At 35.0% G+C, this 14,089-nt stretch overlaps 1 protein-coding gene across 7 annotated transcripts in view; it reads left to right on the plus strand.

The window, feature by feature from the left end:
• Window positions 1–14,089, plus strand: part of st3gal3b (ST3 beta-galactoside alpha-2,3-sialyltransferase 3b) — a 69,978-nt gene that overhangs the window by 17,456 nt on the left and 38,433 nt on the right. For 3 of the 7 annotated variants that reach the window (XM_067454034.1, XM_067454033.1, XM_067454035.1), the window contains 3 exons: window positions 636–707; window positions 1,077–1,124; window positions 5,992–6,034. In XM_067454034.1, the coding sequence (XP_067310135.1) occupies window positions 636–707; window positions 1,077–1,124; window positions 5,992–6,034 (163 nt within the window). Of the gene's footprint in view, window positions 1–635; window positions 708–1,076; window positions 1,125–3,750; window positions 3,847–5,991; window positions 6,035–14,089 lie in introns of those variants that run through there. The other 4 variants (XM_067454039.1, XM_067454036.1, XM_067454037.1 and 1 more) reach the window with 4 other exon arrangements.

Below are 14,089 nucleotides of genomic sequence, written 5' to 3' on the forward strand. Positions count from 1 at the left end.
AAATTTTTAATTTCAATATACTCAACATTTTAAGGCAACCAGGTTACTTACTTTTTTAAGTTAAACCAACAAAAAACAAAACAAAAAAATGTACAGTGTAGTATTGACATTTTTCAGGTGGGTCTGTTTTATTTGTATCTTTGTACTATTGTAGTTTTTTATTCATTGCTTGTAATTTGATTCTTTGGTCTTATTTCATCACTGACTGTTAACTTGTCTTCATCCTTGAGAGTTTTCTTTTTTACTTGATTTATTGAAATCAGTGATGAGAATTATGAAATTTCAATGGAATCAAAAATTGTGGTGATACCTATATGGTGATATATTGCTATTGTGAAAAAACGACTCCTATAGTGATTTTGGTCATATCACCCACCCCTAATTGTGAGATGACATGCTGTTTTGTCGCAGAGGTAAAGTGTAAAATGTCCAAGACTTCAATAGTTGTCAAAAGCTGGTTTTGTTCATTTTGACAGAAGATCTGTATTCTCAAACCTGAAAACTTTCTAAAGGCACTGTATGCTAATGTGTGTTTTTGGTTTCTGCATATTTATGAATTACCCTCATTTTCTTATGCTGTTTGACTTTGCACATATTTAGCAGGTCTGCTCATTTGTAACTCTTTTGTTTCACAGATAAAGGTGTGGCAGCAACAGTAAAAGTCACTAAAGTCACTAAAAATACTGTCAAATCCCCTGTGATCAAAGGTAGAAACTCTCCACCACTTTTTTATGTTGTGGTGATTATTGGGGACTGGTGAAATAATCGATGGGCTCATCGGTGTGCACTAACATACTTTATCTATCTGGGTGTTTTTAATCATCTTTTTTTTTAAATAATCAATTTTACTATACAAACAGCTTATTTATCAGCTGGATATTATGGTGATGGGCATCCTTGACATTTTCCTCCTCATGTAATTCCTGGAACTAATGCAACTTTCTAGTTCATACTGTTTGAAATAGGTTGGCGATTAAAGGGTTTTGCCTGAGGGTCATTCAACATGACCTCAAAGTTTCCAGAAGATTGTGTCAAGGACAGAACCACCGGGCCTAATTGATGGTCTTGTGTTTCAGAGCCGGTGGTGGAGGGTCCTGTCTCCGTGGGACGAATAGTAGGCTCAGGTACAGCCTTACTGCAAAGAGTGCACTCTGGTCAACATGAGAACCCCTGCAGTTATTATGGGAGGCCTGGTAGTCCAGAGATAATGTCCTCCAATACATTACACATGAAAGACACTTTCACACCAAATGTGATATGAGAACAAACAAAAAAGCAAACCAACAAATAATAAAGTGAATTCACACCAGTACAACAGGTAGTGATGAATGGCCGCAAAGCTTGCACCAGCCAGGACGGAGACATGAAAGATGCCCCGTTTTGTGCCCGACCAGTTTCTTAAAGGGTTAGTTTACTCAAAAATTAAAAAAAAAAAAAAAAAAAGTCTCACCATCATGTTGTGCCAAACCCATAATACTTTTTTGTTTATCTTCAAAACACAGATGAAGATATTTTACATTAAATTGAGAGCTTTCTGTCCCTCCATTAACAGTTTAAGAACTGCCTCTTTGACTCTTCAAAAAGTTCATTCGATTGCATTACATTTACATTTAATCATTTAGCAGGCGCTTTTATCCAAAGCGACTTACAAAAAAGGGGAGAGCAATAGAAGCAACGAAACAAACAAGGCCAACAACCTGTAAGAGCTGTTAGAAATCTTTCTTTTTTTTATTTTTATAGCCATCTACAACAAAAACTCACGTACGCAAAATACAGAACACTGGATTTTGATAGCGAAGATAACAAGATAGCGATTGATCATTGAACATAAGCAGAAGCTTAACTGACCTTACTAGTTGTTTGCTTGTTTTTTTCTTTTGGCACATTTAATCTACTAGTCAGCTAGTCTTGCACATCCCAAGTTTATATGTGAATAAAAGTCTAAATAAAAAATTGTAATCTGTTCATCATATAAAGCTATAGTCTCTTCAGAAAATTTGGACTAAACCACTCTATTCGTATGGATTACTTTTACAATCTCTGAACTTTTTGAAGCTTACAAGTGGCAGTTCTGTAAACTGTCAATGGAGGGACAGAAATCTCTCAGATTACATTAAAATATATTCATTTTTGTTTGTCTCAAGGATTTAGAACAACGTTGGTAAGTAACTGTTAACAATTAATTTGGGGTGAACTAACCCTTTAATGTCAGAGTCCTTGCATGTTTTATATTTTAATATATTGCATGTACAAAACTATTCAAAAGTTTGAGGTCTGTTATATTTTTCTATCTTTCTTTGTATTTATCAAAGACTCTTGAAAACATTAAGCAGCACAACCATTTTTGAAATATAATTTCTGAAGTTGGAGTAATAATGTAGAAAATGTAATTTAAAATTCTGCTTTGGCAACATGGTAATAAATTACATTTTGACATGTATTCAACTAGAAAACTGTTTATTTTTATTTTTTTATAACGTTTCACAATATTACTGTTGATATTGTATTTTTGATTAAATAAGTGCATCGTTGGTGAATTCTTTTTCTTCAAAAAACATTTCAAATTTCTTGCCGACCTTAAACTTTTAAATGTGCTGTATATGCGATCAGTCGTACTCAGATTTTTATGGTTGGTGTGCTTTTATCTCCAGGTGAATCAAAAAATATTCAACACATTAAAAACAATGTTAGAGAGAGTTCATCCCTGCTGTGAATAGCTGTTTTAGAATCTTTCTATTCAAAATTGTGTGTCACATTTGGTGTGAAAGAGGCTTAAGATAGTGTAAATGGGTCATTTTCAGGAAAAGCACCAGGGCTGTAACGAGCATAAAGTGAATTCAATTTATTTAGTCAGTATTATGCTTTGTGCTAAGTCATCTTTTAAACTTGAAAATAATAACATGGGTGCAAGTGTAAACTTGGGTGCTGATTGTCTCTAAGAGAAACTTGTTGAAACTTGAGAAACTGAACAAAATTATAAGCACAATTTTTTTTGTTTTTGTTTTTCCCCCCGATTTTTCATAAGCTGAACTCAAAGATCTAAGACTTTTTCTATGTACATACACAAAAGGCCTATTTCTCAAATATTGTTCCATAAATCTGTTTAAATCTGTGTTAGTGAGCACTTTCCTTTTGCTGAGATAATCCATCCACCTCACAGATGTGGCATATCAAGATGCTGCTTAGACAGCATGATTTTTGCACAGGTGTGCCTTAGCCTGGCCACACGGAGACGCGTTTAGCTGTAAACATACACATTTTGTACCGTTTCAGCATTTTGTCTAGACAGATCTGGCGTATTGAAAGCATGAATCCGATATTTTCTGAAACCGGGTCCCAGGGTGGCTAAATCTGAAAACGATATTCTTGCGCTTTCGTGTGTACATTTCGTATATTTGTCAATCCGTATATTTTGTGAAAACTGTGATGTCATCACACTACGTCCGGCACAGGGAAATATAATTAAAGGGATAAAAGTACTGGCACTGGGCATGCGCACATCAATATTGTCATTTAATTTAATTTAAGGGTAGGTTTAGGGTTGAGGTAGGTGTAGGCATTAATAAAACACATCTGTTAAGTAGCAAATGTATTTATTGTTATTTTATCGTGAGATTTTGCCTCACCTCCTACCACAGTTATACCCCCTCAAGCCACAACTCTTCTTCTCCGTTTTTAGTGTATTTCTGTGGCAGAATTACAGTGGCCTGGCATGTTTCAGTCAATTTCAGTGATCTTTTGTGTATGCAGATATTTCTGGAAACGAGGAAAAAAAAGACCTTAGGCTGGCCACAAAAAAAGAGATCTTTGAGGTCAGCTCATAAAAAATGGGTGCAAAAAGAAAAGGTTTGTGGTTTTAATTTTTGTTCAGTATATATGTATAAAAATAAATAAAAAAAATCTTTATTTTATTTTGTAGTTTTACCACATTATTTCAAGAGGGAATTGTGGTGGCATGACAGGGTTGAACAGACAGTGAATTCTTGAAAATTACATAAAGCATTTTAGAAAAACAACATATTTTATTGAAGTAAATCTATTAAAATGTAACCGTGACTACGTTTACATGTGCACCAATAATACGATTATTTCTAATAATAATAATAGTAAGGTCTTAATATCAGTAAAACGTTTACTTCAGTTTACATGCAATTTGCATAATTCTGATTATTCTCTAACAAGAATTGTTGAATTGTTATATACCACACTCAGTTACCGGCCATTGTTTTAATTTCCTTGCATCAAATTCAAAATAGTTTTATGGACAAACTGGATATTATTTGGTGCATTGATGAACATTTCAATGCCGGATTTGTTTTATGCTGCCTTCGAATTCTTTGCGCTGTGTGGATTGAGATAAGGAGCAGAGACTGCGCAGCGAGTTGTGTTGACAGAGTTTAGTGATTAGAAGAAGAGAGAACTTCAGAATAATGTCAGAGTTAATTTATGAAGTTGTGTGAACAAAGCACAGCATCCGTGTACGTCCGCGCACATTGGTCAGTGTGGTAATAATGCGATTTAAAGGTGTTTACATACCTGTCAATTGCGAATCAAAATTTGTGCACGCCACCTAGTGTAATGTGATATATGGTTATTTTGATATGAGTATTGCATTTACATGAGGTAAAGTTTTAATGGGAATTTTACCAAAATCCAATTATAATTGCATTGAGGGTGCATGTAAACGCTAAAAAAAAAGTCAATAGGGATATTTCTTTTCTTTTAAGTTCGTTTTTTGCGTTTTGCATGAAACCAAGTTAAAACTGCAATAACAGTATCTTGTTAATTATATTGGTAATTATATGGTCATGGAGATGCATACAGAACCAACATACAATACATTAGGAATTAAAACCACATCATAGCATTCATATCTTAGAATGTCTTTATGACTATAGCAGAATGTGTTAGTTATAATATGAATGGGTTTTTTCACCCTTTATTTTGCATAGACTTGCATTAAAAATCGCAATGATTTGCAGGCTGTCAGTATTACACACTTGGATTTGTCAGTTTGTGGTGTTATTTTATTTTTTTCTAAAAACCCAACTCTACATCCCAAAACTTGGGTCTCCATCTGAAAGGGTTCAGGTCTGACCCCAGCGGCTATCTAAGAGTTTGGTTGCTGTGATTCCACAGTTAGGACACCCCTTGGAGGGTCTGTCTCCAAACTGTGAATAATAGCATCTGCTAAACATTCCTTTTGGTTCCAGCAGCGATCACTTTCTAACCCGTTCCTCCTCTCCATTCTGCAGCATCTGTCTGGAGAGCATCAGTGGAGTTCTCAAACTCTCCTTTCCATGCCTTAGTGCCATATGATCCTCTCTGATGCCTTATTCACGCTGTGAATGCCTGAAGTTTTGCTAATGAGACTGTAGCAGCTGAATTAATATTTTGATCCACATTTACCTGTTCATCAGTCTTTTTACTGAGCCCATTATTTCAGTCTGCTTGGTAAACAGTTTGTGTTTTGTTGAATGTTTATTTGTTTCTAGCTGCACTGCTCTGGCTATCGCATTAAGCATGCTTAAAGTCAAACGTGTTACTGTTTTATTGATTAGAAGAAATGAAGTAGACATACTTAAGTATGAACTGCAGTTTTGGTTTATTGCTTTTTCACCCCCCCGCCGCTCACACTTCTGTTTTGTTTTCCTTCTCTTCTTTTTTAAGGCTTAACCTCATTGACACATCGTAGATACCTATGGTCTAATGAAGCCTGCATAGGTGGAAAGCTGCTTTTTAATTCCCAGCTGAAATGTGCAATGTTTTGGCTGGTCTAATCTAATATTGCTGCTGCTTCCACTTCCACTAAAATCCTTTAGATGATGACCTAAACAATTTAATTTTCAAGTATTGTTAGCATGTTTAGTTGTAAAAATGCACCAGTCATGCATTTTGACATGATGGCATAACAAGTGAGGATTTGCATTTCATTTTTGCTTGGCTTATGATGTTCTGAGTTAATGTTAATTTTCATCTTTCTCTTCACAGTGTTTGATAAGCAAGGGTTCTTGCTGAATCTGGAAACAAAGCTGTAAGTATTATGTATGATACAATCCCTTACTTATGCATTTCACCAATAGAGAGAACATTTCGATAAAATAATCTGAAATCTGATTTTTTTTACAATAAAAATCTTTATTTATATTTATATATATATATATATGGGTCCTTCTCAAAAAATTAGCATATGTTATAAAAGTTCATTATTTTCCATTATGTAATGATGATTAACTTTCATATATTTTAGATTCATTGCACACCAACTGAAATATTGCAGGTCTTTTATTGTTTTAATACTGATGATTTTGGCATACAGCTCATGAAAACCCCAAAATTAGCATATTTCATCCGACCAATAAATGAAAAGTGTTTTTAATACATAAGTCAACCTTTAAAAAATTATGTTCAGTTATGCACTCAATACTTGGTCGGGAATCCTTTTGCAGAAATGACTGCTTCAATGCGCCGTGGCATGGAGGCGATCAGCCTGTGGCACTGCTGAGTTGTTATGGAGGCCCAGGATGCTTTGATAGCGGCCTTAAGCTCATCCAGAGTGTTGGGTCTTGCGGCTCTCAACTTTCTCTTCACAATATCCCACAGATTCTCTATGGGGTTCAGGTCAGGAGAGTTGGCAGGCCAATTGAGCACAGTAATACCATGGTCAGTAAACCATTTACCAGTGGTTTTGGCACTGTGAGCAGGTGCCAGGTCGTGCTGAAAAACGAAATCTTCATCTCCATAAAGCTTTTCAGCAGATGGAAGCTTGAAGTGCTCCAAAATCTCCTGATAGCTAGCTGCATTGACCCTGCCCTTGATAAAACACAGTGAACCAACACCAGCAGCTGACATGGCACCCCAGAGTCCCCCAAGGTCTGGAATCAGTCCTTCTTCACAATCTTCCTCAGGGTCCTCTTCTCATTGTGCAGCATTTTTTGCCACACTTTTTCCTTCCCACAGACTTCCCACTGAGGTACCTTGATACTGCACTGGGAAAAGCCTATTGGTTCAGAAATGTCTTTCTGTGTCTTACCCTCTCGCTTGAGGGTGTCAATGATGGCCTTCTGGACAGGGTCGGGTCGGCAGTCTTACCCATGATTGCGGTTTTGAGTAATAAACCAGGCTGGGAGTTTTAAAAGCCTCAGGAATCTTTTGCAGGTGTTTAGAGTTAATTAGTTGATTCAGATGATTAGGTTAATAGCTCGTTTAGAGAACCTTTTCATGATATGCTAATTTTTTGAGATAGGAATTTTGGGTTTTCATGAGCTGTATGCCAAAATCATCAGTATTAAAACAATAAAAGACCTGAAATATTTCAGTTGGTGTGCAATGAATCTCAAATATATGTAAGTTAAATTTTTATCATTACATTATAGAAAATAATGAACTTTATCACAATATGCCATTTTTTTTTTAGAAGGACCTGTGTGTGTGTGTGTGTGTGTGTATATATATATGTGTATATGTGTGTGTGTATATATATATATATATATATATATATATATATATATATATATATATATATATATATATATATATATATATATATATATATATATATATATATATATATATATATAAAATACACACACATATATAATTTTTTTTCACACACAAATATAATTTTTGCACATCATTGTGATTCATTCAAATGGCTGATTAGCAAGTAAATGGATCTCTTAATGAATACATTTATTGCAAGGTTTCGACCAACAGGTTTTTGTCAAGCACACGAAGGCCTGTCGGTCGAAACCTTGCAATAAGTTGGAGCAGTTATATCAGTTTGCGGGCATCACTTTTGGTTTTTGCTTTAGTTATTAATTTTGTCCTGCACCTGAGCGCACCTGAGCCCTGATCGAATCATTAATTAGCGATCATTAATATTTTTATTGTCTGCTTTTGCTCAGTTTTGTCAATGTTGTGTCTAAAATATAACACAATATTAGCTTATTTATTAAACTGTTGTGTAAAATCAATATCACATTTGCATAGGTTTGGGTACCGAAACTCGTGCCAATATTGTACCTATATAACCGGTATGTAATTGGACCGAATTAGAAACACCTCTGCCTGATTCACAAAACGTTTGTACGCATCTGAATTTGTTCTTAAAATTGTTCTGATGTTATTGAATTTGCAGTATTCTAAATGAGCGGCCGCGTACACCAGTGTAGTCATTTGCATAAAACGCATCTCCATATAAGGACTTTCCGCACACACTTTCCTTACAGCCTTTCATCACTTTCGCCAAACTTGCCGCTGTTGGCAGACGCTCTCTCACCTAGATCCTCGAGCAATGCCAAGTGTGCCATTCTTACCAGTTCTCACAATAAACACTTTTGATACAGACCCAGATTACAGAGTTTTACTGAGATATAAACTCCCAATTGCGTGATATAAAGTCACATTTCTGACTGAGAAATCTTGCTTTAGCTTTTCTTTCTTAATGATCGAATGTATTTAAAATGAAATTGTATGTAATGCAATATACTTCAATGTAATTATAGTCATTTTAGGATGAAATATAACTTCTTAATATGATTATAAAGCCATGAAGAGTAAGTTCTTTTTGCGTATGTGTGGTGTTTGTCCTATTTTTTTTATTTTTTATAAATTTAGACAAAAAAATATTTAAAAATATTTGGTTAATTGCAATTTTGTTCTTTAAATCATTTGTATGCACATTTCACACAAATTTGCACGTACGCATGCTTACTGAATGGGACCCGCTGTGATATTGTGCTTGTTACTAATATGATATTGCTTAACTGTATCATGAGATAAATTTAAGACGACTCGTACAGGGGCATTTTTGTCCTTGTATCTTGAATTTTAAGGGCAATCTAATTGCATTCTATACTACATCACATAGTGTTCCTCACCAATCAACTGGATGATGACTTGCGCAGGACAGGGGCGGGTGCGTTAAATGCGTTAATAATTTTAAATGTGTTGTTGTTTTGCGTTAAGTAATTAATTAAATTAACGTTTTAAATCAATAACCCAGTCTTCAGTGTCACATGATCCTTCAGAAATCATTATAATATGCTGATTTACTGCTCTAGAAACACTTATTATAAAAGTTTTTATAATTCTTTGAATAGAATTCAAAAGAACAGTTTTTTTTATATAAATGTTTATGAATTACTTTATTCACCTTTTAATCAATTAAATGCTTCTTCGCTGAATTTCTTTAAAAAACAACAACTTTTGAATGGTCGTGTATAATATATCAAGTGATTGTAGCAATACATATCATATAGTGAGATATAAATAATAATAAAAAACGTAGGGTACTTAAATAGTCTTAACAGCAATAAAGGCTTTTGACCTCATTCAGTGCCATCAGTGTCTTTGAGCGATTTATCCCAGCTACCTTGTGTGACGTGTTGTGATGTATTATAGGTCTGTGTGTGGTAGGTATATGTTTACATTTCATCTTTGAAGCAGCCATACTCTCAGACTCTAACCTCGCCCTAATTTCTCAGTGTTGAGCATCAGTGAAGGCATGTCTGTCCACACTATGCACACGTACAATAAGCAAAGCCTTCGACAGGTTTAGATTTCATTGACGCTGTGAGCAAAAACTGTCTGTGTGGGGCACTTCATCATTCAGCTGGCCTCGATCCACCATCCGCTCTGCTGCTTAAAGACTCGGAGCTGTCACGACAACAAAATACGGCACTGTCCCATTGGGCCAACTACTTCATCAAAATGAAGGCTCCAGCAAATAAGTGTCTTGTGGCTTTTATTTTAACTGTTGAAAAGACACTTAGTGTAGGACAATGTGATTTGATGTTGAAACCTGGGGTTAAATTTGGAGAATATGGTTTTGTTTTTTAATGCTTTACTGTCACATCACAAAAACTGACATAGTTATCTAATAGGGATTTTTAATCCTGTATTGAGATTAACATAGTTGATGCTGTAGATGCCGTTTAACAAGGTGGTCCAGCCAGAATGTGTCTAATCTCCCCCACCTCTAGTCTCTTGATAGTCCTGAGATCTTTCTCTCTCTTACACACAAACCCACTGGACTCTCAGACCTGACCTGTGTCCTCTTCACCTGTTTATTTAAACTGCTCTCACTGTGAGCTGCAGGTGATTAATGAAGCTGCTCCGTTTAGGTGGTAGGAGTGTGTCTGCTGCCCCCATTCATTTGGAGGATTTCTCAATATTTCGTTATTGTTATAAGTATAATATATCAACCACTTGATATATTATACATGTATGTCCAAAAGTTTGGGGTTGGTCAAATATATTTTTAAATGTTTTTGAAAGAAATATCTTATGCTCACATGGGCATTGTTTGGTCAAAAAACTAAATATCTGTTTTCTATGTTGTTATATTTTAAAGGGGTGGTTGCATGCGATTTCACTTTTTTAACTTTAGTTAGAGTGTAATGTTGTTGCTTGCGCGTAAACAGTATCTGCAAAGTTACAGCGCTGAAAGTTCAATGCAAACGGCGATATTGTCTTTTAAAGTTATGGCAGTTTATTGCCTACAAAAACAGCCTGGGTTGGTGACATCAGAAACCCTTGCTAGTCACAGCAGATGTGACTTCTGCCCGTAATGGTAAGGGACGTGGCATTTCCAGACAACCTGTGCTTGGCACTTTAGCCAAAAAAAATACATGAAAATACATTTGGCCATTAAACCAATGATGGAACCACCCTTTTAAAATGTTATTTATTCCTGGGGTGGTAAGAGCTGAATTTTCAGCATTATTATTCCAGGCTTCTGTGTCACATGATCCTTCAGAAATTTGGTGCTCAAGAACGAAGCGCTAGCTATTCTCTGCCGTCTCGGAGGACATGGTTGTCCTGTGTTCGCCACCGTGTCTTCTGTGCTTCGAAAGGGAGGGGTGAGCGCAACCTCACCACTATTTTGATAATCGATGAGTTGGCCAATTGATTCCCCCCCCCCCCCCCCCCCGATTAAATGATTAATCGGATAAAACACCCCGTCTAAACAAAAATTAACCATGGTTTTACAACAAATAAAACTAATTACTACTAATGATAATAAATGAATAAAACAGGGTTATTGTAATTATTCTATGGTAACCACAAATTAACCATAGTTTGTTTCAATCCATAGTTTAATGGATTGAATGGAAATAGTAATCGATAAGCCAAAAAAACATGTTTTACTATCTAATAGAACCATGGTAAATGTTCATAAGGGTATATATGTGCTATACACTGCAATAAAAGTTACTAGGCAAAAAGAAAGTTTTAATTCCTACATTAAAATGACATTAAAGAAAAAGAAAGACACACACACCCGCAATTTTACCAGAAAAGAGGAATGTTCTCCAGGAACACACACACATTCGCTATAGACACCGTATCCTGTTTCTGTCATTTCTGTATTCTGTAGCAACATTTTTCCCTTAATATTCACTTAAAAGTTATTCCTTTACAATAACTACTATTAAAATGCATGAATTACATGTTGACTTTTAAACCTAAATTTAGCATCCTAAAGGAGATATTTCAGCTAAATTAATGTTTTTGCGCTGAAAATTAATTCCTTTCGAGAATGAATTCCTGCTCGTTCAGTGAAGTTTGAAGTTTAACACAGACTGTTAGGTCTTGCTTTCATGCAAAATGGAAATACTTGTGTGAAATATGTAACATTTACTGATAAGGATATAACCACTATTCTCTATATAGATCAGTGGATGTAACCTGTAAAATGCACGTTTTGCGTTTGAGGACGCACACATATCTGTCATGACGGTATGTTAAATGCTAATGCCCCCCATTATTATAATTTTTTTAATAGTAAAAAAAAAAATTGCACTCCAACCTGAACTTAAAAGTTGGCAACCCTGTGTTTTGGGCACTTGGATGATGTACCAGAGCTGCACAGCAGCTCACTCAGTTTGCAGTCCACAAAACGGCATTTATTTGACAAAAGTGTAAAAAGTCAATTTTAAATTTGATCAATTTAATGCAATCTTGTTGAATGAAAGTGTTTTTTACTGACATCATAATTTTGAATGGTGATTCAAATATATCTATAAATAATACAATATAGTAGATCTTTTAAAAAGAGGCCTGATTGTTCCAGGTTCAATTCAAGTTTTTAACCTTTTTGTGTCATAGTGACCAATTTTTGTTTTACTTTTGTATCACTCCACCCTGATTAAAATAAAAACATTTAAACAAAAAGGCAGTAAGGCATTCACAGTGAAGGCAATAAACATTAAAATGCGCTCTTTTAAAAAGTATACCCACAATATTCTAAACATTTAGGATTTTAACTAGAGACATGTTATATGGCATAGCTGTCTGTAAAGCATTGTTTGCATTCAGCAAACTTCTGTCACGCATAACCAGATGTTTATTCATCTAGAAAAGTAGACAACTTTATAGTTTGAATAATAAACTGGCTTTATGGAATAATTAGTGTAAGTACTTCACATTTCAGCTTTTAAACAACCCGGAACGCTGGACTTTTTTTAGTTTCTTATTGTGTAACCAGTTTTTGCCTTTTTCCTATAAAAACAAAACTAAGAGGCAAGTCAAAATTGTTTTCTGTGGTAACACAATGCCACAAATGCTGTTGTTAGAGTGTTAGCTGTTTCAAACTTGGAACATTCTTTCAGAACAAAAGTATGCAATGAACACAGACTATTTGTGCATTTGCCGCTAAATGTTGCATTCCTATTGTTTGACTCTTTCATTTATTTAACACATCAGCGATAAACAAAGTTTCACAGAGTAATCCATTACATCCTGATCTAGATGTCATCATGTGCCAGGCTACACTATAAACCTGAAAAAGTTGGCATCAATAATAAGTTACATAAATGTTTATTTGAAGACATTCAAAGTTTAAAAACAGAATTGGCAGGATTTCATTTTGTACTGAATAATTTGAACTGCTCTTAGCTTGAAATATTTGAGTATGCAAATTTATAAATTTAACTTAAAAAGTGTGTAATATTTAGGTGGCTCTATTGACAAAAATGCAATATAATATACATAACTATGTTTTTTTGTGGTGTATAAAGAGTTTACATCATCATCATCATCATCAACTTTTATTCCAGACTCATGGTCCATTTAGAGACAGACATAACAAGCAACACACATTAAAGAAGAAAAAAAAAGAAGAAAAAAAAAGTCATTCAAAACAATAATAAAAAAACAATAATAAAAATAATAATAAATAAATAAATAAAAAATAAATAAATACAAAACAAAATTACTATAAAAGACACTTATACCAATAATTCCACAGCAATGATTGGTATCGTATGGCACTTAACCCTGGATTGACTAATAGCATAACAATGCTGTTCTGGGAGTCATTCAGACGACAAATGAATTTGTAGATAAGCCTCCTCAACAACGCCTGAAAGGTACTGACCCCTGCATTACAAAACAGGTTACTTGCACTAGAGCACCTGGGTTTATTGAGCAATAGCCTCATACAATCATTGTAAGCAACCTTAAGCTTCTGCATACTTGCCTTTTTAAACTTAGTCCATAAAGATGCAGTGTACATAGGAGTGCAATATGCTTTAAACAGGCTAATTTTGACATCATCCGTGCACATGTGGAATTTTCTTACCAGCAAGTTAGCTTGGGCATATAATATGCGACGCTGCCTATATATATATCCTCATCATCAGACATCTGATCAGTAATGTCCCAGATATTTAATTCTATTACAGACACTCATCACTTGTCCAGACAGATAAAAGTCTGGAAAACAAAGATCTTTGTCCTCTTTTGTCCTACATATAATTACAGCACTCTTTTTAGCGTTGTACAACACATCATATTTCACCCCATATTCAGAGCAGATATTCAGTAACTGCTGAAATCCAGCACTGCTGGGTGAAAAAATGGCCAAATCGTCAGCATACATAAAATGATTTACCAAGGTGTTTCCAATCATACCAGTGATTTACACAATGAACCGTTATGATTTTATCATTTTCTATCTACATACACCACAGTTTCCCCTTACAGTGAAGTCGCCATTTAGGGGCTGCTCTCTGCTGTCTCAGGCGACGACATCTTTGCCCTGTGTCAGCCACTGTAGCTTCTCTATGTGCTTTTAAAGGGA

Source organism: Pseudorasbora parva, chromosome 9 (assembly GCF_024679245.1).
Source record: "Pseudorasbora parva isolate DD20220531a chromosome 9, ASM2467924v1, whole genome shotgun sequence".
Classification (NCBI taxonomy): Eukaryota; Metazoa; Chordata; class Actinopteri; order Cypriniformes; family Gobionidae; genus Pseudorasbora; species Pseudorasbora parva.